Source organism: Meles meles, chromosome 2 (assembly GCF_922984935.1).
Source record: "Meles meles chromosome 2, mMelMel3.1 paternal haplotype, whole genome shotgun sequence".
NCBI classification, from domain to species: domain Eukaryota; kingdom Metazoa; phylum Chordata; class Mammalia; order Carnivora; family Mustelidae; genus Meles; species Meles meles.
In genome coordinates, this window is record NC_060067.1 from 120,255,063 (window position 1) to 120,277,485 (window position 22,423).

The 22,423-nt window shown below is 40.5% G+C and overlaps 1 protein-coding gene across 8 annotated transcripts in view; it reads left to right on the top strand.

The window, feature by feature from the left end:
* FAM13A (family with sequence similarity 13 member A) overlaps nucleotides 1-6,180 on the top strand; it is a 364,348-nt gene extending 358,168 nt beyond the window's left edge. For all 8 annotated transcript variants that reach the window (XM_045994271.1, XM_045994281.1, XM_045994291.1 and 5 more), the window contains one exon: nucleotides 1,606-6,180. In XM_045994271.1, coding sequence (XP_045850227.1) covers nucleotides 1,606-1,732 — 127 coding nt within the window. In that variant the 3' untranslated portion in view covers nucleotides 1,733-6,180. The remainder of the gene's footprint in view (nucleotides 1-1,605) is intronic.
* Nucleotides 6,181-22,423: the final 16,243 nt, after the last annotated feature.

Consider the following 22,423-nt stretch of genomic DNA (forward strand, 5'->3'; position numbering starts at 1 on the left):
AAAATCCCCTTTCATGCTTCTCAAAAGTATTGAGGGAAAAAACCACCATAAACATTAACTTCACCATTGAAAATGTGTTGTATTCCAGTTTATTTCAATTATTACATAAATTTATCTTTTAGCATCCCTAATTTGGATCTTATGGTGACTTTCTTAAGATTTATGAATTTTTATGCCTACATATTTGCTTTTCTTTCCCCATGCATTGTAGGCTATTTAGAAAATATCGATAGGCAGACAAAAGAAATAATATGCAAAAAAAGAAGAAGAAACCAAAGACAAACCAGGATTAATGTTTGTTCCATTCCATTCTTCTTTCTAAACATATTCATGGTTTGTCTATCTTTTTTCCATGTTATTGCAGTCACTTTATGCACAGCTATCTTGTACATGAGGAACTATATAAAATGATGTATAATCTTCACAAGTTTTAAGAAAGGATAGCTGACGGGAATTTATAATCATCATGCAAGGTTGGGGTTTTAAGTTTTTATTTATTTAAGTAATCTCTACATACAACATGGGGCTCGAACTCATGACCCTGAGCTCAAGAGTCACGTGCTCTTCCAACGGAGTCAGCCAGGTGTCTCATCATACAAGTTTGAAACTCTGACTTCAGTCCTCATTAAATCTGGTTCCTTTATTTCATATCTGAGGAGAGGGAAGTCCCTTGAAGAGCGGGGTAAGGCCAACTATCAGATTGCTTTTCCCTTCACTGCCCTGTGCTGAGCGGCCATCTAGAACCCTTTACTTGAACAAGGCAGAGCATGGGTAAAATCAGTTTGTTTCTCGGTTCATTGAACAGAATTAAATAAGCCCCATGCTATCCCCTTTCCTGTATTTTTCTCTTTAATAAGAAGAGAAAGAAGCCTGGTATTTGCATGTTTGACATACGCATTTCAAAGTGGAGCGAGAAGTAGAATGGCACCACATAGTGGTGGAGAATGTAGACAGTAGCTCCTTTTCATCCTATGCTTTTGGGGTCATACCGGGACCATGGGGACAGAGTACTGAGCACAGTGCTTGACCTGCAATAAGCTCTCAGTTAATATTTACTCATATTAAAAAATATGCATATAAAATTACTCATTCACCTATAAGGGCTTATTAGTATTATGTGACCCAATTGCTGAATGCCAAGACTAATTTTATAATAAATAGGATATTAACTGTCTGTTTTTTTAAACCTATAAATTATGGGTATGCCAATTGCTAATTAGAAACTTAATGGTTCATTAAATGAAGTACATAAAAGTGAGAAGGCATTAAGTGTAAATAAAGGATTTCAGTCTACGGAGACTCCTAATGTGCATTCATACATACCAGCAGCAGAGAGAAAATTTTTCTACAGTTTTTAGTCCTTCCCAGCATTCTACAGGATGCCAGGTTAACTCAAAAAATTCATGTGCATGGTGCCTTCTGAGGGGAGCAATCTCACTGCTTGTGTAAACCCAGCTGCAGTCTTGATACCCAGGGACACTTGGGAACACCGATTCTACAAGCTGATAAACCGCAGATCCTACCTGATGATAATTCTCCTGATGAACAGTACATCTAGGAGGGACAGCCAATGATCCTCAGCACCCTTTCCTTTGTTTCCACTAGAAATGTCCAGAAGGAAGACCGCACTCCCATGGCTGAAGAATACAGTGAATATAAGCACATAAAGGCGAAACTAAGGCTCTTGGAGGTGCTCATCAGCAAGAGAGACACTGATTCCAAGTCCATGTGAGGGGACAGCCCTGGCCCGCACTGAGGGGCTACAGGAGCAAGCTGAGCTTGCCGCCCGCCTCCCCTCGTCAACAGCAGCTCTGCACAAACTGGAAGGCAGCCTTGGAGTTGGACCTGCAAAGCATGTAGCCCTTCGGCCTCCAGGCCTTTGGGATCAGCTCCGTTTTCGCTGCCAGCCTCAGAAACTGCCTGGATGGAAGAGGGCAGCCTGCCTGGATTTAAGAATTTTGTAAGGAAAAGTCAAGATCCCCAGGTGCACAGACACACAAGGCGAAGCTTTCCTAACGCTGGCAGTGACGAATCACTCCGTGGAGACACACTCATCTACAGAGAACGTGCACAGTTCTTCCCCGGATAACTGAGGAACATGTTTACTGTGATAACAAGAAACAAAGCCCAGGTCAGGACTCCACTCTGAAGAGCGAATTCGCCGTGCGGATGCATGTCCTCTTTGCACCCGGTAAAGTGGGAACGTGCGTTGGAGCCCTGTTTGCTGCCTTGGCCATTCTCGTGAGCTTCCCACAGAGCTGCACCTCTCCCCCTTGCGCGAATTGTTCCCCTTTGGTTCTCAGGTAGACGGAAGCCGCGATGCCCGGTATGGCGGTTCAGTCGCCTGTTGGACGGTGTGTTGCTTCAGGACTTCCTCAGCTGACGAAGAATTGTGATCCCTGACTAGGACTGGATCATCTGCAGAGGACAGAGGGAATATAGCTATATTCATGCTGATTTTTTAAAATCAGGCAACAGGGTGAAGAGCCTCGAAAATTCCTTCCTGGACATAGATTGCACTTAATCAGTCTCAGATTTTCACATCCAACACTAAGCAAGGCCGGCAGGCTACGGCATCCTCTTTGGGGCTTGGATTCAATTTTGACTCTAACCAGACCTAAAGGATCTTGCTTAATTCTTAGCTTAAGTATTGAGATCATGAGAGAGAGAGAGAATAAGAGCCTGTGTTCTAAGCCTTCTGAGTTCTTATCAGAGTTTAATGTTTTGGTGTTTTTTTTTTTAAAGTAAACCTGCACTAAAATCCCCTCACTGAGGGGTAAATGTAGCCTTCAGAACTCAGCCCAAGGCAGAATCTAAATCACACTATTTTCAAGATCATGTGGAAAGAGTAAAAGCATGGTGTATGGTCACTTAGGATTATAATTTTTTCAGAGACTGTGTCACAAAGCTGTCTATATTAGACATTTGGGGGAGACCAGGGAATTTAAAACACCAAATCCTTCATCTCTTCACTGTGCTGATGTCACCTTGTGATTTGTGATTTGCTGTTACTTTTTCACCCTCCGTGTCTGCACCGAGGAAAGTGAATTCTGTCTCTGCCTGTCGGTCCAAGGCCTCCATTTGCGCTCTGTGGGCTGGAGCACAGGTGTCCACACACCAGGCGCCGGCTGCCGAGAGAAGGCACTTCAGTGGGATCGCCTGTTGAAGATCATGTCACAGGAGGAGCAGGAGAGCAACGCTGCTGCCCTCCTGTTGGCTTTGAGAGATGCCTTCCTCAAGGGTACCGTTTTGTTCGGTGTGGTAAGAAGAAGAAAATAAAAATGTACAACTCTACTGACCCGTCGTCAGTTTCGAAATGGGTTCTTGAGAAACTGGTCAGATTGTAGTGATAGCACTGTTTTCCGTTGCTGAAGTGAGGGAGAAGCTGTCAGTTGACAATTGTTCTAAGTCGGGAGTAGGGGGAAAAGAATACCTTTATGTTTGCTCTTAAAAATAATCATATAGAAGCATGAGCTGTGTGTTAGAAGTGCCCTGTGTTAATCCACACATTTAGAGACGGTACATAATCCTACAGATTTAAATGTACGTGAATCTATAGTTTGGTATTCTTTGCTCTACTGTTTACATTGCAGATCACTATAATTTCAAGGAGTTATATTATAAATAAAATTAAGCACTTTAGGACGTCTTCTATTTTTGAAATCTGAACATGAATCATTCACATGACCAAAAATTGTATTTTTTAAAAGAAATCCATGTCTAGTCTGTCCTTTTTGAGTAATTATTCTCTTAAATAAGCTATAATACAAATCAAATCATTACCAGTTAACCTTGAAAGCACATCCGTTTAATAAGAGTATTGTTTTGAAAATACTAATACGCTACAGAATTTTAAAACATGCTATATAAATGAGCTACTAAATGTTTGAAATCTATTGTTTCTGCCAAAGGTAAATTAAATAAAAGATTTATCCAGGACTCCCCATTCAAATTTGTATGATTAAATAAAAGAATACACCAAGTTACAGTCAAATAAATTGTGTATGGAATGTCATGTTCTCCTTTGTAATTTCTCCTCTGTATTAATTTCATAGAATGGCACCCAGATTAAGGGCAGAAAAGCCCTGTTTCACTCGATGCTATTTGAAGACATGGCGGTAGGTGCTGGCTCTGTCAGAAATGCTGAGGCAAATTTGTTTCCACAGCAACCATTTCTGTCGCCCAGAGTCTCAAGGCTCTAGAGGCGTCATCTTAATTGGCTTCACACAGAAGGCTCTGGACGGGGGTTTTTCCTTTGCTCTCTTGGGAATGTGTGTGTGTGTTTATTAGCACACGCCAACGAAAGAAATGTCAGGTGTTTTTTAATAACAATGATAAGTAAAGGTGAAGCATGAATAAACTTGATTGTATGATTGTAAGAATTAGAAATAGCAGAGGCTTGTCATTTTCACAAGCATTTGCTTTTTGTGTGTTCAGGAGTAAACATTGAAATGGATGTTTATGTTTGGTCGGTATGGTATCATTACTGCATTTCATCTCTGAATCATTCGGTTTGAATTTGCTTTTCAGACATGCATGTGCAAGGTTTAGGAGAAGGGCCTGCTTAGAAGTTTTTTAGACGGCTGCTTTGTCTTGTACTGGTAGAAGCAAGCTCATACAACCTCAGTGATCTCCCTGAATTCAGGGGAAATTTCCATAGAAGACCAAACCAAATTTCATACTGGAGAACTGATTTGTTTTTCTTTTAATTCCTAGCCATAATGCACGGAGAGCTAAAAATTAGATTTCTTCCCTCCAGTTGCCAATTTGAAGTCAAATCTTACCTAACTCATCGTATAGGCGGGGATCAGCCACGTCTCTATTTGTAACATTAGTGTAATTCTTGCTTCGTCTCATTCTGATGCAATGCTTGCGTGGTAGCCGAAGAGGCCGTCCCAGGTGTGGCACTTCTAGCCCAGGACAAGTGTCGCAAGGCTGTGCTAGACTCATAAATACTGCATTTAGCTGTCCTGAGGTGAGCAGCAGCCTTAGAGCCCCCCGAGGGCTGAGCATTTGTGAATGTGGTTGAGCTTGGAATTCCTAATAATGTGACTACTTAGATTTATCAAAGGGGTCGCCATGGCATCGATTACATTGGTTCTTTCTAGAACTTCCTATTTCTCAGCAGACAGAAGTGGGCCCAGTATACAGAACTGGTTCAATTTACAAGGAAAACCAGATTTCAGTTTGTTGATTCACCTTTTCAAAGAGATTCTTAATCTGATCACGAAGATGCCAGTTTTCTTAACCTTACTACTTTTGATGCCATAAACTATCAACTGCTTTTTGAAACGTTGGCTGTAGTCTAAATTCTATCTTGCATTCGAGAAGGATCTTCCCAACGCACTGCTTCCTGGAGGGTTTTTTTCACCCCCTGGTGGGGAGAGATGGTTTCTGCACTAAGACCAACACCTTCACATTCTTTTTCAGTATCCACTTGGGTACATCCAAAGGGAGACACGACACCGTACTAAAGTGTGAAGCCTTTAGGTGCAGCAGAACTCACAATGTGCTTTCTTTCCTTTTATTCCCTGCTTTTATTTTTCCTCCGCTTGACCCTCAAAATGTCCTGAAGAGTACATTTTGCCGTAAGAGTAGCTAAACGTATTTTCAAACGTTTACTCAGATGGTGCATCCTAACACTTCACACGGTCAACGGGGCAAGCTCGCAATGAGAGCGTGTGTGGCAGGCGCGGCTTGGTGGCGTTGGCCCTTGGCGGAGTAGGACTGGGGGCATCGTCATTCCTCTGCTATATGATCCTTCATAATAGAAGTGTGGACGTCGGCTGAGATCAGTTACAGATCTACACAAACGTGCGTGTAAAATGAAATATGTCCAGCTCCAAGTCACTGTGGCTAAGACGTCACAATTCCATTTCCGGAGACGCTTGTCTGCCCGGAATCCGCCCTGTCGGGCTCCTGTGGCTGGAGAAATCGGTGAGGCAGATCTGATTCTCAATCTGAAAGCACTCATACGTGCTGTCACGAAAATCTCCAAGAGTAGATACAATCTTAGTTAATAATTTGGGCCCAGAACAATGTTTACACGACATGTGAGCAGAACGTGTTTGAAATTACAGTTGTCCTTTTTTAAAATGTAAACCCAATGAAAAATGCTGTGCACACTTTTGTACATGACTGTATTTTGTATAAACTTAAATAAAATATTTTTAACTGTGACTGTTCCGGAATTTTTGACAGAGTCGGGAACGTTTGACTGAGCTGCCTGTGGGGTCTGACGTCTCCTTTGGGTAAGGAATCGTGGCTGTGCCGTGAGCCCCCCAGGGGCCTCATGAGGATTAAGTTTTATTCTGTCTCCAGAGAGGTCACTGGAAGGTGAAGCAAACTCATTACAAATTAAGCATGGTTGTGGTTCTAGGTAGAAAAACGGGTTTGTGCTCTAGGCTCAGCTGCCTTAAAACCAAACAATGCAAAGTAATCCATAGTGACAGAAAGTAGATGGATGGCTTCAGGATGGAAGGATTAGAAAAAAGCACAAGGAAGTGGATGCCTACATTCACTGTTTAAATGGGCTGATGGGTTCACAGATGTATACATTTGTGAAAACTCATTAAATGCTTAAAAAAATGAAATGAAAGAATTCTCAGAAAGGGCTAAGGGGTCCAGAGACAAAGGCATTAAGCCAAAAAAAAAAAAAAAGCAAAACAAAATCGTGCTTATTTCCAAAGTCTCTAAGGCCATTATAGTAAATACATTAGCCACTTAGGATTCTCAAGCTAATAAGGCCAGCAGAAAACTGTGACTCGGGAGATAAGGCACATCTCAGTCTGAAGGGAGCATCTCGCCCTCTGCTACCCCCTGCCACAGGCCAGGCCCTGCGCATGCGCACCTGGAACGCTCTCCTGGGTAAGGGCGCCAGAAGCCCCGCCCCAGCTCGCCGCTCAGAACACACACCCGTGACAGTGTGGCAGGCAGGTACTCTTTAAACTGTACATGTTATGAAGGCTCTAAGTGACAAGAGCGAACATTAAAAATATAGAACCTGAAATTTAAAAAAAAAAAAAAAGTCTTTGAGAAATCCTAGTGCTGACATCAGAATTCAAGCAGAGATCTGTCTTCAGGGGAACAAAGACCCAGGACTGCTGACGATGGTGCAGTGTAATACTATTCTGCCAAAACAGAGGCTCACTCTCAATAATTTTAACATTTGAAACACTGGGTCCAAAGTAGTGAAATATAGGCAGAAGTGACAGGCAGCATTTAGTGATCCTCCCTCCATTTTCTTAAGTCATATTCTGATGTTGACCCTATTAAGGACCAGAAAGCAATGCTGGCCACAAACACGGCAGGGGTCCTCCGGAGTCCTCCCCGCCCCCACCCCCCAGCCCCAGAGCAAATGTTCTCACTCCTGTCTTGTAACAGTTTGCAACACCAGGACTACCCGAATGGGAATTCAGAATGGGGACCTAGGTGCGGGGGAGAGAGGCAGTCCCTTCCAGTTCTTTCAATGGCCTCATTATTACCTCTTCTAGAAATAGATTCTGAATGGTGTAAGACAAAATATATCACAGTTATCCCTAAGCTAGGTCACCTCATCAAGGCTGAATTTCATATTCAGTAAAACCCAAAAGTCAAAATTCCCAAATGCATTTTCAGAATCCTGGCTGGCAGGCAGACAAATGAGGTTTGGCAGGAACTGGGGTTGTTGACAGCTTGGTTCTCACTTTTCCTCTCCATCAACAAGGCTTCTCCCACAGGGTGGCTCCGTGTTGGGCGACATCTGCTCAGGGAATGGGGCCCAGTGCAAACCCCACCAAGAACGGAATCTCTAAGACCCCTCGGACCTCCAGGTCCCATTTGGGCCCATGTGTGTATGAAGTGTGTTACCGTGCATTTTAAAACTTGTGGTCTTTTAGATGTTTGGATTTTTCCTGACTGTCTCAAAAGCAATTCAAAGATGCTCAGAAATCCTTGTCACGTTTCCAGTTATACAGCTTTGAGTACTCTCTTGGTAAGATATTTTGAGACATTGTGATTTTTCTGTAATTGTTACTTTTAAAGAACTTAAAATTACTCCACCAGATTAGATGGAGGGGAGGGCAGGGAGGGAAAGTAAGAAGAACATATGCTCTCTGGTGGCAGGGAGCCCTGCTTCTCAAACTCCACCATGCGTGCGTGCATGGGAATGTGTAGGCATCTTGTGGTGCAGTAGCCCCGGGGGCAGGGGCCAGAAGGCGCTCTGACATTCTACCTTTCGGACAGGTTCCAGGGGCCACCATGCTGCTGGTCCAGAGGCCCTGCTTTGAGTAGAGGGTGCAGGCTGCATTCTGGGCATTTGTGGAAATGAGCACCTCCAAAAATCTTAGGTAAACAGATCCTGGCACATTGGACGACAACAGCAGAGGCCAGATACTGCTTGATGCTGAAGGCTCAGACCACAGACCGCTTAGCTGTACAATCTGGATACATTACTCACTCTCCCTATCTCTGTTTCTTTATCTGAAAAATGAGAATAACCGTAGCAGTTTACAGGGTTATTATGGGAATTACTCGGATGCGCATATAAGGTAAGCACACAATAAGTCTTCACTGAATATTGGTGGTGAGTTACTGAGACAAAGTTTCCAATAAGACATTTTAAACCACTGCAAAAAAAAATATTTCCCTCACCTTCTGATTCCTTGTTTGTACTGAGTCATAAACAGAGTATACCTCCAGCACTTTAAGCATAAATTCATGCTAATGGGGTAAGAAAGATTTTATGGGAACACCGACCTGTTCTCTTGAAAGGAAAATGAAAGTGTGACATAATATTCTCAAACAAGTTGCATCAAAACCTCTGTGCAGCTTTCTCAGGAAAGATCTATGCTTGCTAAATTCCTTCCCTCACACAGCAGGGCAAACTGCTCTAATTCTACTCCCCAGAACATTTTGGGAGGTCCAAACCTGCTCAGACACATAAAAGGAATTTACTGTCTGAGACAGCAGTTGAAACCGAGGTGGGAATGCCGGACTCCTGTGAAGGAGCAGAATAACCTTTGAACCTTTGAACTGATTCTAGGACACTCAGTGTCCTGAAATTTCTGTCTCAGGGTGTATTTTTAAACAACTAAAACTGAAGCGTACTCTCAGGAGGAGGGCTGTTCCAAACAGGGCATGCTCTTAACCAGCACAGTAAACGTCATCAAGCTTGGGGTCCCCCACTCTCTAATCACCCCGCACAGGGCAGACTAAAGGTGCCCCTGCTGGCCGGTCCGTCAGGCTGTGGGTTCAAATGATTTTACTGTCTCATTGAGTGAAGCCCTGTTCCCCATTACCTCAGAAATTCAGAAACTCCAAACAATGTGCCAGTGATTTGAACTTGAGAGTCCTTGAGCCTGCGGCACAAACATCTGAGCTCCTGAGAACGCCCAGGCACGAAAGGTCAGGAGACCTGTTTTTAACAAGAAGCCTTTGGCAGTGGTAGGCTGGTCCTGCTGGAACCATGAGCCAACACCTAGTTGGCACTTACTGTTCACCTTCACCCTCAATAACTCTGGCCTTTTGCAACATCATGGAGAATGGAGTTATTTCCGAATCTGATCTTGGGCTTGCTTTCTCTCCTAATCCTAGAGAAGAGGTGACTATGACAGACCAATCTGGCTTAATCTGTTGTTTGCCATCATCTGAGGGTGTGTGTGTGTGTGTGTGTGTGTAATTCTTATTTAAATTTCTCAGTTCAACACCCATGGGAGCTGAATCAGTAATTAGCAGAGAGCATGGCCCAGGAAAATCAGCTTTTAAAAGATCTAAAGACCATGTGATTATACACTCTGCCAAGCATCCAGCCACTCTTGGAAGAAAAAAGAAAGAAAGAAAAAAGCTGACATCTGAACTAATTTTCTCCATGCTACACATAACTCAGGAGGTACACACTCCATTCCTTTTGGAAGGACACAAAGTGCCAAAGCCTAGATCGGTCTATCAGTAGGAGGACCTGTTATTAACACAGGTCCAAAGAGTCTGCCCACAATCGGGTAAACACTGCCTCCAGTACCTATTCTGTTGCATATGCTGGTTTCTCACTGCATGGGTAAAGAACATTCCAGAAACCTACACTCACACCTGACTCAGGGTGGGCAAGCAGCCCTACCCGATTTGAGCCAGGCTGGATTAGCTCCTGAAAGCAGAGAGTTATGGTCAGAGACCAGCATTTCCCATGTCTTCACAGGACTCTGCTCTATGAGGTTAACTAATCCTTTTTGACCAAAACGGTTTTGGTTAGAAAGACATGGTGGTAGCTTCTATGTCACTTCTAACTGGAGACTTCCCTTGATGTGATCCACAAGAGAATTTTCACCTTTTCTGAAGACATCAGAACCTGCTCTTCCTTACCATAAGCCCCTCTACTTTGTGATACCCTGATCCCCAAGATAAGGCTGTAAGCAAAGCCCACCAATGGCTCCTATCAATGCTCCACAAAGGCATCTCTTAAAAATGGAGATATTCCCAAACCAGAAGACTCCTAACTCAAGCAACCTTGTGTACTAACAAAGCTAAGGTTATCAAAGACAACGTGGCCATCATGTTCCCAGATCTTTTAGAGACCTAACAACTGGCTTCAAATCTGCTTGGTTCCATTTTAAGAGCCAAAGAAAACTGGAGACACCCAACGCTTGCATTTCTTTTCAAGAGGACATGATGAAATTATGCAGGTTAGCTTCGATTTTACTTTACTTTTTCTCTTATGCTTGACTCAAAACATAAAATATTCTGTTCATTGAATTTCACCTCAAATCTCTTTTGGTATCCTGTCATATGCCCTCTCTATGTTCCACATTTACCTCTATCATCTGGTCATTTATGCTTTGCCTATTTTTTCCTTTATTATTCCAGTTTTATTGGGATGTGATTGACATATAATGTTTTCTAAGTTTAAGGTATACAACATGTTGATTTGATATACTAATAAAATAGTTCCCACCATAACTTGAATGCATGCATCATGTCACATAATTACTTCTTTGATAGTTTGAGCAGTTAAGCTCTATGCTCTTAACAACTTTCAGGTATCTAATACAGTATTATTAACTATGATCACCACGCTGTCCATTATAACTGGAAGTATGTACCATTTGACCAACATCTCCCCGTTTCCTCTACCCACCCACCCCCAGTCCTTGGTAGCCACCATTCTACTCTCTGTTTCTATGGGCTTGGCTTTTTAAAATTATTATCATTGGTTAATTTATAGTTAGCATGTTCATGAAAGCAGAAGGGCAGAAGGAGAGAGAAAAGCCCCAGCAAGCTCCACACACAACATGGAGCCCATTGCAGTGCTCAATCCCATAACATCGAAATCATGACCCAAGCAGAAATCAAGAGTTAGAGGCTCAACCAACTAAGCCACCCAGGTATCCCAAGTTTGGCTTTTTAGATTTAACATACAAGTGATACCATGTAGCATTTGTCTTTATCTGACTTATTTCACTTAGCATAATACTAACAAGGTTCTTTCATGTTGTTGAAGTGGCTGGATTTCCTTCTTTTTCATAGCTGAATAATCCATTGCATCTATATACCACAGCTTCTTTATCCATTTACCCATTGAAAGACACTTAAGTTGTTTCCAGATCTTGACTATTATAAATACCTGGAATGAATATAGGAGTTCAAATATCTCTCCCTGTTTTTATTTCCTTTGGGTATATGCTCTGAAGTGGGATTGCTGATTTGTGTCATAGGTCCATTTTTTAATTCTTTGTGGAACCACCATATTGTTTTCCATAATGGCTATACCAATTTACATTCCCACCAACAGAGCACGTGTTTCCCATGTTTTTTCCAGATTCTCACCAATATTTCTCTTATCTTTTTGATGATAGCCTTTCTAACAGGTATGAGATGTTACCTCCTCGTGGTTTTTATTTGCATTTCCCTGATATTTAAGTGCTGGCAGCCATGTTTTTATGTATCTGTGGCCTTTTGTATGTCTTATTTGAAAATGTCTATTCAGTTCCTCTGCCCATTTTCTAATCAGATTGTTTGGTATTTTTGTGCCTGAGTTATAGGAGTTCTTTCTGTATTTTGAATATTAATACCTTTTCAGACATATCATTTGCAAATATTTTCTCCCATTCTGTAGATTGCCTATTTTGTTGATGGTTTCCTTTGCTGTCCAGAAGCTTTTTAGTTAGATATAATCACTTACTAATTTTTACTTTTGTTGCTAGACTTTTGGTGTCATATCCAAAAAATAATTGCCAAGACCAATGTCAAGGAGTTTTTCCCCTGTTTTCTTCTAGGGATCTTACAGTTTCAAGTCTTAGGTTTAAGTCTTTAAGCTATATAGAGTTAATTTTTATGAGTGGTGTAAGATAGGGGTCCAATTTCATTCTTCTGCATGCGGTCATCCAGTTTTCCCAACATCATTTATTAGAGACTTCTTCTCACTGAGTATGGCCCCCTGTCAAACATTAGTAGACAGGGATATGTCTACATATACAGTAGACTGTATATGCAAAGGTTTACTTCTGGACTCTTGTTTATGTTCCATTGGTCTATGTGTGTTTTTTATGCCAGTACCATACTGTGTTAAGAACCGGAAGTTTAGAACAGGAAGTGTGATGCTTCCAATTCATTCTTCTTTATTAAGATTGCTTTGACTATTCTGGGTCTTTGGTGGTTCACTCAAATTTTAGGGTTGTTTTTCTATTTCTGGGGGAAACGTCATTGGAATTTTGATAGGGATTGCGTTGAATCTATAGATGGCTTGGGTAGTATGGACATTTTAACGTATTAACTCCCCTGATGAACATAGAATATTTTTCCATTTCTTTGCATCTTTTTCAATTTCTCTCATCACAGTTTTGTGGTTTCAGTGTACAGTATAGAGATCTTTCACTCCCTTTATTCCTAAGTATGGTTTTGATGCCATTATCATTGGGTTGTTTCTTTTTAAGATATTTCACTGTTAGTATATGAAACAACTGATTTATGTTTGTTGATTTTGTATCTTATAACTTCATCTATCAATTAGTTCTAACTTTTTTTGGTAGCATCATTAGAATATTCTATCTATAAGATCATATCATCTGTAAAGAAAGGTAATTTTAGAGGTGCCTGGGTGGCTCAGTGGGTTGAAGCCTCTGCCTTCGGCTGAGGTCATGATCCCAGGGTTCTGGGATCTAGCCCCGCATTGGGCTCTCGGCTCAGCAGGAAGCCTGCTTCCCTTCCTCTCTCTCTCGGCCTTCCTCTCTGCCTACTTGTGATCTTTGTCTCTCTGTCAAATAAATAAAATCTTAAAAAAAAAAAAAGGAAGGTAATTTTATTTACTTTCAATTTAGGTGTCTTTTATTCCTTTTTCCTGCATGACTGCTCTGGCCAGTACTATGTTGAATAGGACCAGTGAGAGTGGACACCCTTGATCTGTTCCTGATCTTAGAAGAAAAACTTTCAGTCTCTAAACCTTTCAACATTGAGTGTAATGCTAGCTGTAGGCATATCATATATGGTCTATATTATGTTGAGGTATGTTCCTTCTAGTCCCAATTTGTTGACAGTTCTTATCATGAACTATCTTGTATTGTTATATTCTTCTCCTGTATCGAGATGATCATATTATTTTATCTTTCATTCTGTTAATTTGATGTATCACATTTATTGGTGGGCATACATTAAACCATCCTTGCATTCCAGGGGTGGATCCTGCTTGATCATGGTGTATGATCATTTTAATGTGCTATTAAATTTGGTATGCTAATATTTTCTTGAGAATTTTTGCATCTATCTTCACCATAGATATTGGTCTACAGTATACTTTCCTTAGAGTGTCCTCACCTGGTTTTGGATATAGGGTAAGGCTAGCCTCGAAAAGTGAGTTTGGGGGGCGCCTGGGTGGCTCAGTGGGTTAAAGCCTCTGCCTTCGGCTCAGGTCATGATCCCAGGGTCCTGGGATCGAGCCCTGCATCGGGCTCTCTGCTCAGCAGGGAGCTTGCTTCCTCCTCTCTCTCTCTCTCTGTCTGCCTCTGTGCCTGCCTCTCTGCCTACTCATGATCTCTATCTGTCAAATAAAATAAATAAAATCTTTTTTTTAAAAAAGTGAGTTTGGGAGTGCTCCCTCCTCTTCCATTTTTTGGAAGAACTTGAGAAATACTGGCATTAATTTTTTTTAAGTGTTTGGTAGAATTCATGAGTGAAACCATCTGGTCTTCAGCTTTTCTTATTGGGAGGGTTTTGACTACTGATTCAATCTCCTTCCTTGTTACTGGTCTGTTCAGATCTTCTATTTCTTCATGAGTCATTATTTGTAGGTTTTATGTTTTAATTTCTTCTAGGTTATCCAATTTGTTAGTTGTTCATAATAGTCTCTTATGATCCTTTGTACTTTTGTGGTATCACTTGTAATGTCTCCTCTGTCATTTACATAATTGAGTCTTCTCTCTCTCTTTTCTTTTTTTAGTCTAGCTAGTCATTTGTCAATTTTATCTTTCAAAAACCCAGCTCTTAATTTCATTGATCTTTTCTATAGTTTTCCTGGTTTCTAATGCATTTACTTCTACTCTGATCTTTATTATTTACTTCCTTCTGCTAACTTTGGGCTTACTTTATTACTTTTCTAGTTTCTCGAGGTGTAAAATTAGATTGTTTGATATCCTTCCTTTATCTTTTATTTTAAGATTTTTTTAAGATTTTATTATTTATTTAAGAGAGAAAGAGCACAAGCTGAGGGGAGAGGCAGAGGGAGAAGCAGGCTCCCTGCTGAGCAGAAAGCCCAACACAGGGCTCAATCTCAGGATCCTGGGATCATGACCTGAGCTGAAGGCAGGCATTCAACCAGCTTAGCCTCCCAGGTAGTAAACCCCAAGACTTATTTATTTTAGAGAGAATGAGAGAGAGAGGAAGAGCACATGGGGTGTGGGTGGGGAGCACATGGGGGGTGGGTAGGGAGCACATGGAGAGGGAGAGAGAATCCCAAGCAGGTTCCACATGCCCAGGATAGAGCCTAATGCAGGGCTCGATCTCAAGCTCGACCCTGAGATCATGACCTGGCCCAAAATCAAGAGTCGAATGTTTAACTGACAGAGCCACCCAGATGCTCCTTGCTTTTTCTTAATGTAGATATTTATTGCTGTAAACTTTTCTTAAAACCACTTTTGCCGCATTCCATAGATTTTGGTATGTTGTGTTCTCATTGTTGTTTGATTCAGGTCTTTTAAAATTTCTCTCTTGATTTCTTCTTTAATTCATTGTTCAGGAGTACTTTGTTTAATTTCCACATATTTAAACATTTTCCAGCTTTCTACCTGTTACTGATTTCTAGTTTTAAACCACTGTGTTGGGAAAGATACTTGGTATGATTTCATTCTTTTTAAACTTTAAACTTACTAAGACTCCTTTTGTGATCTGTCATATGATCTATCTTGGAGAATGTTCTGTATGCATTTGAGAAGAATGTAAATTTTGTTGTTGGAAAGAATGTTCTGTATATATTGGCCCATTTAGTTTAAAGTACATTTCAAGTCCAATTTTTCTTGATTTTCTGTCTGAATGATCTATCCGATTGTTAAAAGTGGAATATTGAAGTCCTCTACCATCATTATACTGTTTTCTCAGTATATTTAGATCTATTAGTATCTTCTCAATATATTCAGGTACTCTGGTGTTAGATGCATATGTAATTACGATTGTTAGATTTTCTTGGTGAATTGACCTCTTTGTCATTGTACAATGGTCTTCTTTGATTCCTTAATATTTTTGGCATAAAATCTGTTTTGGTTGATATAAGTATAGCTACTCCTGCTCTTTCGTTTTTCACTGGTATTAATATCTTTTTCCATCCCTTCACTCTGAGCCTATGTTTGTCCTTAAAGCTGAAGTGAGTTTCTTGTAAGCAGCACTTGGTTGGGTCTTGTTCTTGTTTGTTTCCTTGTGTGCTTGTTTTTCATCCATCTAGCCACTGTATGTCTTTCGAGAATTCAGTACATTTACAGGGAAGAACGTACTAAAGTCATCTTATTGTTTTCTGGCTGTTTTGAATTCTCCCTTTTTCTGACTTGCTACCTTCCTTTGTAAATTGATGACTTTTTCATAGTGGTATGCTTTCATTCCCTTTATCTTTTGTGATGCTACTGATGGTTCTTACTCTATGGTTACTCTGAGAAATTTTAGAATTTATGTTAGAATAAATAAATAAATAAATCTGGCCCAATCTCTTCATTTGTGAATGGGGACCCCAAGGCCCAGACATCTAAAGTAACTTGACTATTTCCATTCAAAATTAAACATGGCAGGCTTTTTTGTCCCTCGAACTTAGCACTTATGTAAGCTATTGAATATTTGTTGAACTTATTAATAGAAAGCTCCTGTTCTCTTTACCACCTTCAAGTCATTTATTAAGTCAGGTAAAACAGTACAATGTAATTTATTTTAAATATTTATTGAAAATACTTTTGCTGCATTTCACACACTTTCGATATATGTAAGTGGGTTAATAGCATCATTTGTTAAATTAATAAGTCTCATATATATTTTTAAAATATTTATTCATTTGGCAGAGGGAAAGAGCACAAGCAGGGGGAGTGGCAGACAGAGGAAGAATCAGGCTTCCCACTGAGCAAGGAACCTGACACAGGAACCTGGGATCATGACCTGAACTAAAGGCAAACACTCAACCAACTGAGCCACCCAGGTGTCCCTCAAGTATAATATTTTTTTTAAAGATTTTATTTATTTATTTGACAGAGAGAGATCACAAGTAGGCAGAGAGGCAGGCAGAGAGAGAGGAGGAAGCAGGCTCCCTGCAGAGCAGAGAGCCCGATGCGGGGCTCGATCCCAGGACCCTGAGATCATGACCTGAGCCGAAGGCAGCGGCTTAATCCACTGAGCCACCCAGGCGCCCCTCAAGTATAATATTTTTTAAAAGATTTTATTTCGACTTATTTTATAAGATTTTATTTATTTTGACTTATTTGTTTTGACTTTATAGTTGGAAATTTGAACCTCTTGATCCCCTTCATCAATTTCACCCATCACCCCAACCCTTTCCCCTTGGCAAACACCAGTTTTTTTGCCTGTATTTATGATTCTGTTTGTTTTTGTTTGTTCATTTGTTTTTTTAGATTTCACATATAACTTAAATCATATGGTGTTTATCTTGTTTCACTTACCATAATACCCTTGAGAGAGAGAGAAAGAGAGAGCAGAGGGAAGGGCAGAGGGAGAGGGAGAATGAGAATCTCAAGCAGACTTCACACTTAGAGTGGAGCCTAGTGTGGGGCTCAGTCTCATGACCCAGAGACCACAACTTAAGTAGAAATCAAGAGTCAGACATTCAACTGACTGAGCAACCCAGGTGCCCCTAATAAGTCTCAGGTTTGTCTTTAATTTCTCCTTTTCCTTTCAAGCTCCCATGCCTGTACTTCTCTCATTTCTCATATTTTCTTTTTCTTTCTTTATTGAAGGATAGCTGACATACAATGTTATATTACTTGCACATTATATTAGTATATTGGTTTTTTTTTTAAATTTACTTTTATTTTTTCAGTGTTCTAAGATTCATTGTTTATGCACTACACCCAGTGCTCCATGCAATACATGCCCTCCTTAATACCCACCACCAGGCCCTCCCAGTTCCCACCCCCGCCCCTCCAAAACCCTCAGTTTGTTTCTCAGAGTCCACAGTTTCATGGTTCATATCCCCCTCCGATTTCCCCCAACTCACTTTTCCTCTCCTTCACCTAGTGTCCTCTGTGTTATTCCTTATGCTCCACAAGTAAGTGAAACCATAAGATAACTGACTCTCTGCTTGACTTATTTCACTCAGCATAATCTTCTCCAGTCCCATCCATGTTGACACAAAATCTCGGTATTCATCCTTTCTGATGGAGGCATAATATTCCATTATATGTATGGACCATATCTTCTTTATCCATTCATCTGTTGAAGGGCATCTTGGCTCTTTCCACAGTTTGGTGACTGTGGCCATTGCTGCTATGAGCATTGGGGTAGAGATGGCCCTTCTTTTCACTACATCTGTATCTTTGGGTAAATACCCAGTAGTGCAATTGCAGGGTCATAGGGTAACTCTATTTTTTAATTTCTTTTTTTTTAAGATTTTATTTATTTATTTGACAGACAGAGATCACAAGTAGGCAGAGAAGCAGGCAGAGAGAGAGAGGAGGAAGCAGGCTCCCTGCTGAGCAGAGAGCCCGATGCAGGACTCGATTCCAGGACCCTGGGATCATGACCTGAGCCAAAGGCAGAGGCTTTGCCCACTGAGCCACCCAGGTGCCCCTATTTTTAATTTCTTAAGGAATCTCCACACTGTTTTCCAAAGTGGCAGCATCAACTTGCATTCCCACCAACAGTGTAAGAGGGTTCCCCTTTCTCCACATCCTCTCCAACACTTGTTTACTGTCTTTTTGATTTTGGCCATTCTAACTGGTGTAAGGTGGTATCTCAATGTGGGTTTTGATTTGAATCTCCCTGATGGCTAATGATGATGAACATTTTTTCATTTGTCTGATAGCCATTTGTATATATTCTTTGGAGAAGTGTCTCTTTATGTCTTCTGGCCATTTTTTGATGTGATGATCTGTTTTGTGTATGTTGAGTTTGAGGAGTTCTTTAAAGATCTTGGATATCAGCCCTTTGTCTGTAGTGTCATTTGCGAATATCTTCTCCCATTCCGTGGGTTGCCTCTTTGTTTTGTTGACTATTTCCTTTGCTGTGCAGAAGGATTTGATCTTGATGAAGTCCCAAAAGTTCATTTTTGCTTTTTTTCCTTTTTGTCCTTGGAGACATGTCTTGAAAGAAGTTGCTGTGGTCAATGTCGAAGAGGTTACTGCCTATGTTCTCCTCTAGGATTTTGATAGATTCCTGCCTTACAATCGAGGTCTTTTATCCATTTTGAGTTTATCTTTGGGTATGGTGTAAGAGAATGGTCAAGTTTCATTCTTCTATATATATCTGTCCAATTTTCCCAGCACCATTTATTGAAGAGACTGTCTTTTTTCCACTGTATATTTTTGCCTACTTTATTGAAGATTATTTGACCATAGAGTTATGGGTCTATATCTGGGCTCTCTACTCTGTTCCTCTGGTCTATGTGTCTGTTTTTGTGCCAGTACCATGCTGTTTTTGTGATCACAGCTTTGTAGTAAAGGTTGAAATCAGGCAACATGATGCCATAGCAATTCGGGGTCTCTTCTGGTTGCATACAAATTTTAGGATTGTTTGTTCCAGCACTTTGAAAAATGCCAGTGAAATTTTAATCAAGATGGCATTGAAAGTATACATTGCTCTAGGCAGTATAGACATTTTAACAATGTTTATTCTTCTGATCCATAGCATGGAATGCTTTTCCATCTTGTTGTGTCTTCTTCAATTCTTTCATGAATGTTCTATAGTTCCTCAAGTACAGATCCTTTACCTTTTTGGTTTGGTTTATTCCCAAGTATCTTATGGTTATTGGTGCTGTAGTAAATGGAATCAATTCTCTAATTTCCCTTTCTATATTTTCATTGTTAGTGTATAAGAAAGCAACCGATTTCTGTACATTGTACAAAATACATTCCTATTTTGTATCCTGTTACATTACTGAATTGCTGTATGAGTTCTAGAAGTTTGGGGGTGGAGTCTTTTGGGTTTTCCATATAAAGTATCATGTCATCTGCAAAAAGAGAGAGTTTGACATCTTCTTTGCCAATTTGATTACCTTTTATTTCTTTGTGTTATATGATTGCTGTTGCTAGGACTTCTACTACTATATTGAACAACAGTGGCAAGAGTGGGCATCCTTGTCATGTTCCTGATCTCAAAGGGAAGGCTGCCAGCTTTTCCCCATTGAGAATGATATTTGCTGTGGGTTTTCATAGATAGATTTTATGATAGAGGAATATTCCCTCTATTGCTATACTTTGAAGTGTTTTAATCAGGAATGGATGCTGTATCTTGTCAAATGCTTTTCCTGCATCAATTGAATGGACCATGTGGTTCTTCTCTCTTCACTTATTGATTTGCTCTATCATGTTGATTGATTTGCGAATGCTGAACCACTCTTGCATCCCAAGGATTAAGCCCACCTGGTCATGGTGGATAGTCTTTTTAATGTACTGTTGGATCCTGTTAGCTAGGATCTTGTTGAGAATCTTAGCATCCATATTCTTCAGGGATATTGGTCTGAAACTCTCCTTTTTGGTGGGGTCTTTGCCTGGTTTGGGGATTAGTGTAATGCTGGCTTCATACCTTCATACAAAGAGTCTGGAAGTTTTCCTTCTGTTTCTATTTTTTGAAACACCTTCAGGAGAATAGGTATTATTTCTTCTTTGAATGTTTGGTAGAATTCCCCAGAGAATCCATCTGGTCCTGGGCTCTTGTTTTTTGGGAGGTTTTTAATCACTGCATCAATCTCATTACTAGATATTGGTCTATTCAGGTTGTCAATTTCTTCCTGTTTCAGTCTCAGAAGTTTACAGGTGTCCAGGAATGCATTCATTTATTCTAAGTTGCTTAACTTATTGGCATATAACTGTTGATAATAATTTCTGTTCCTTGGTGTTTGTCGTGATCTCTCCCCTTTCTTTCATAATTTTATTAATTTGGGTCCTCTCTCTTTTCTTTTGGATTTAGTTTGGCCAGTGGTTTATCGATCTTATTGATTCTTTAAAAGAACCACCTTCTAGTTTTGTTGATATGTTCTACTGTATCTCTAGTTTCTATCTCACTGATCTCAGCTCTGATCTTGATTATTTCCCTTCTTGTGCGTGGGGTTGGCTTAATTTGTTCTTGGTTTTCCAGTTCTTTAAGGTGTAAAGAAAGCTGGTGTATTTTGGATTTTTCAATTTTTTTTTTAAAGATTTTATTTATTTATTTGACAGAGAGAGATCACAAGTAGGCAGAGAGGCAGGCAGAGAGAGCGAGAGGGAAGCAGGCTCCCTGCCGAGCAGAGAGCCCGATGTGGGACTTGATCCCAGGACCCTGAGATCATGACCTGAGCCGAAGGCAGCGGCTTAAACCACTGAGCCACCCAGGTGCCCCGGATTTTTCAATTTTTTGAGTGAGGCTTGGATGGCTATATATTTCCCTCTTAGGACAGCCTTTGCCATATCCAATGAGTTTGGGACTGATGTGTCTTCATTCTCATTGGTTTCCATGAATTGTTTAAGTTCTTCTTTGACTTTCTGGTTGATTCAAACATTCTTAAGCTGGGTGGTCTTTAGCTTCTAAGTGTTTGAATTCCTTCCAAACTTTTTCTTGTGGTTTAGTTCCAGTTTCAAAGCATTGTGGTCTGAGAATATGCTGGGAATAATCTCAATCTTTTGGTATCAGTTGAACCCTGATTTGTAACTCCAGTGTGTGGTTTATTCTGGAGAAAGTTCCATATGAGCTTGAGAAGAATGAGTGTTCTGTTGTTTTAGGGTGGAATGTTCTGTATATATCTATAATGTCCATCTGGCCCAATGTGTCATTCAAAGCTCTTGTTTATTTATTGATTTTCTGCTTGGATGATCTATTACTGAGAGTGATGTGTTTAGATCCCCTACTATTAATATATTCACATCAGTATGACTTTTTATTTTGATTAACGGTTGGCTTATGTAGTTGGCTCCTCCCATACTGGGGGCATAAATATTTACAATTGTTAGATCTTCTTGGTGGATAGACCCTTTAAGTATGATGTAGTGTCCTTCTTTATCTCTCACTACAGTCTTTAGTTTAAAATCTAATTTATCTGAAATGAGAATAGCTACCCCAGCTTTCTTTTGAGGCCCGTTGGCATGAAAGATGCTTCTCCATCCCTTCACTTCCAGTCTGGATGTATCTTTAGGTTCCAAATGTGTCTCTTGTAGACAGCATATGGATGGGTCCTATCATTTTATCCAATCTGCAACCCTGTGCTGTTTTATAGGAGAATTTAGGTCATTAACATTGTGAGTGATTATTGAAAGATACATTTTTAGGGCATCATATTGCCTGTGAAGTTCTTGTTTCTATAGATTACCTCTGTAAATTTCTGGTCTGTGTCACTCTTGGGTTCTTTCTTCTTTTATAGAACCCCCCTCCCCTTAATATTTCTTGTAGTGCTGGCTTGGTGGTCACGTACTCTTTTAACCCTTGCTGGTCTTGGAAGCTCTTTATCTCTCCATCCATTTTGAATGTCAGACTTGCTGGATAAAGTATTCTTGACTGCATGTTCTTCTCATTTAGTGTCCTGAATATGTCTTGCCACCCCTTTCTGGCTTGCCAGGTTTCTGTGAACAGGTCTGACATTATTCTGATGGACCTTCCTCTGTAAGTAAGGAGTCTCTTCCCCTTGCTGCCCTCAGATGCTCTTGTCTAAAATTATGATTCATGTGTTTCACAGTTAAGTGCCTTGAGGTCTTTCTAGATTCATTGATCTTGGTGGGTGTTCTTTCTGCCTCTAGAACACGAAAGCTGGTTCCATTCCCCAGACTGGGAAAATTTTCATCCAGTATTTGTT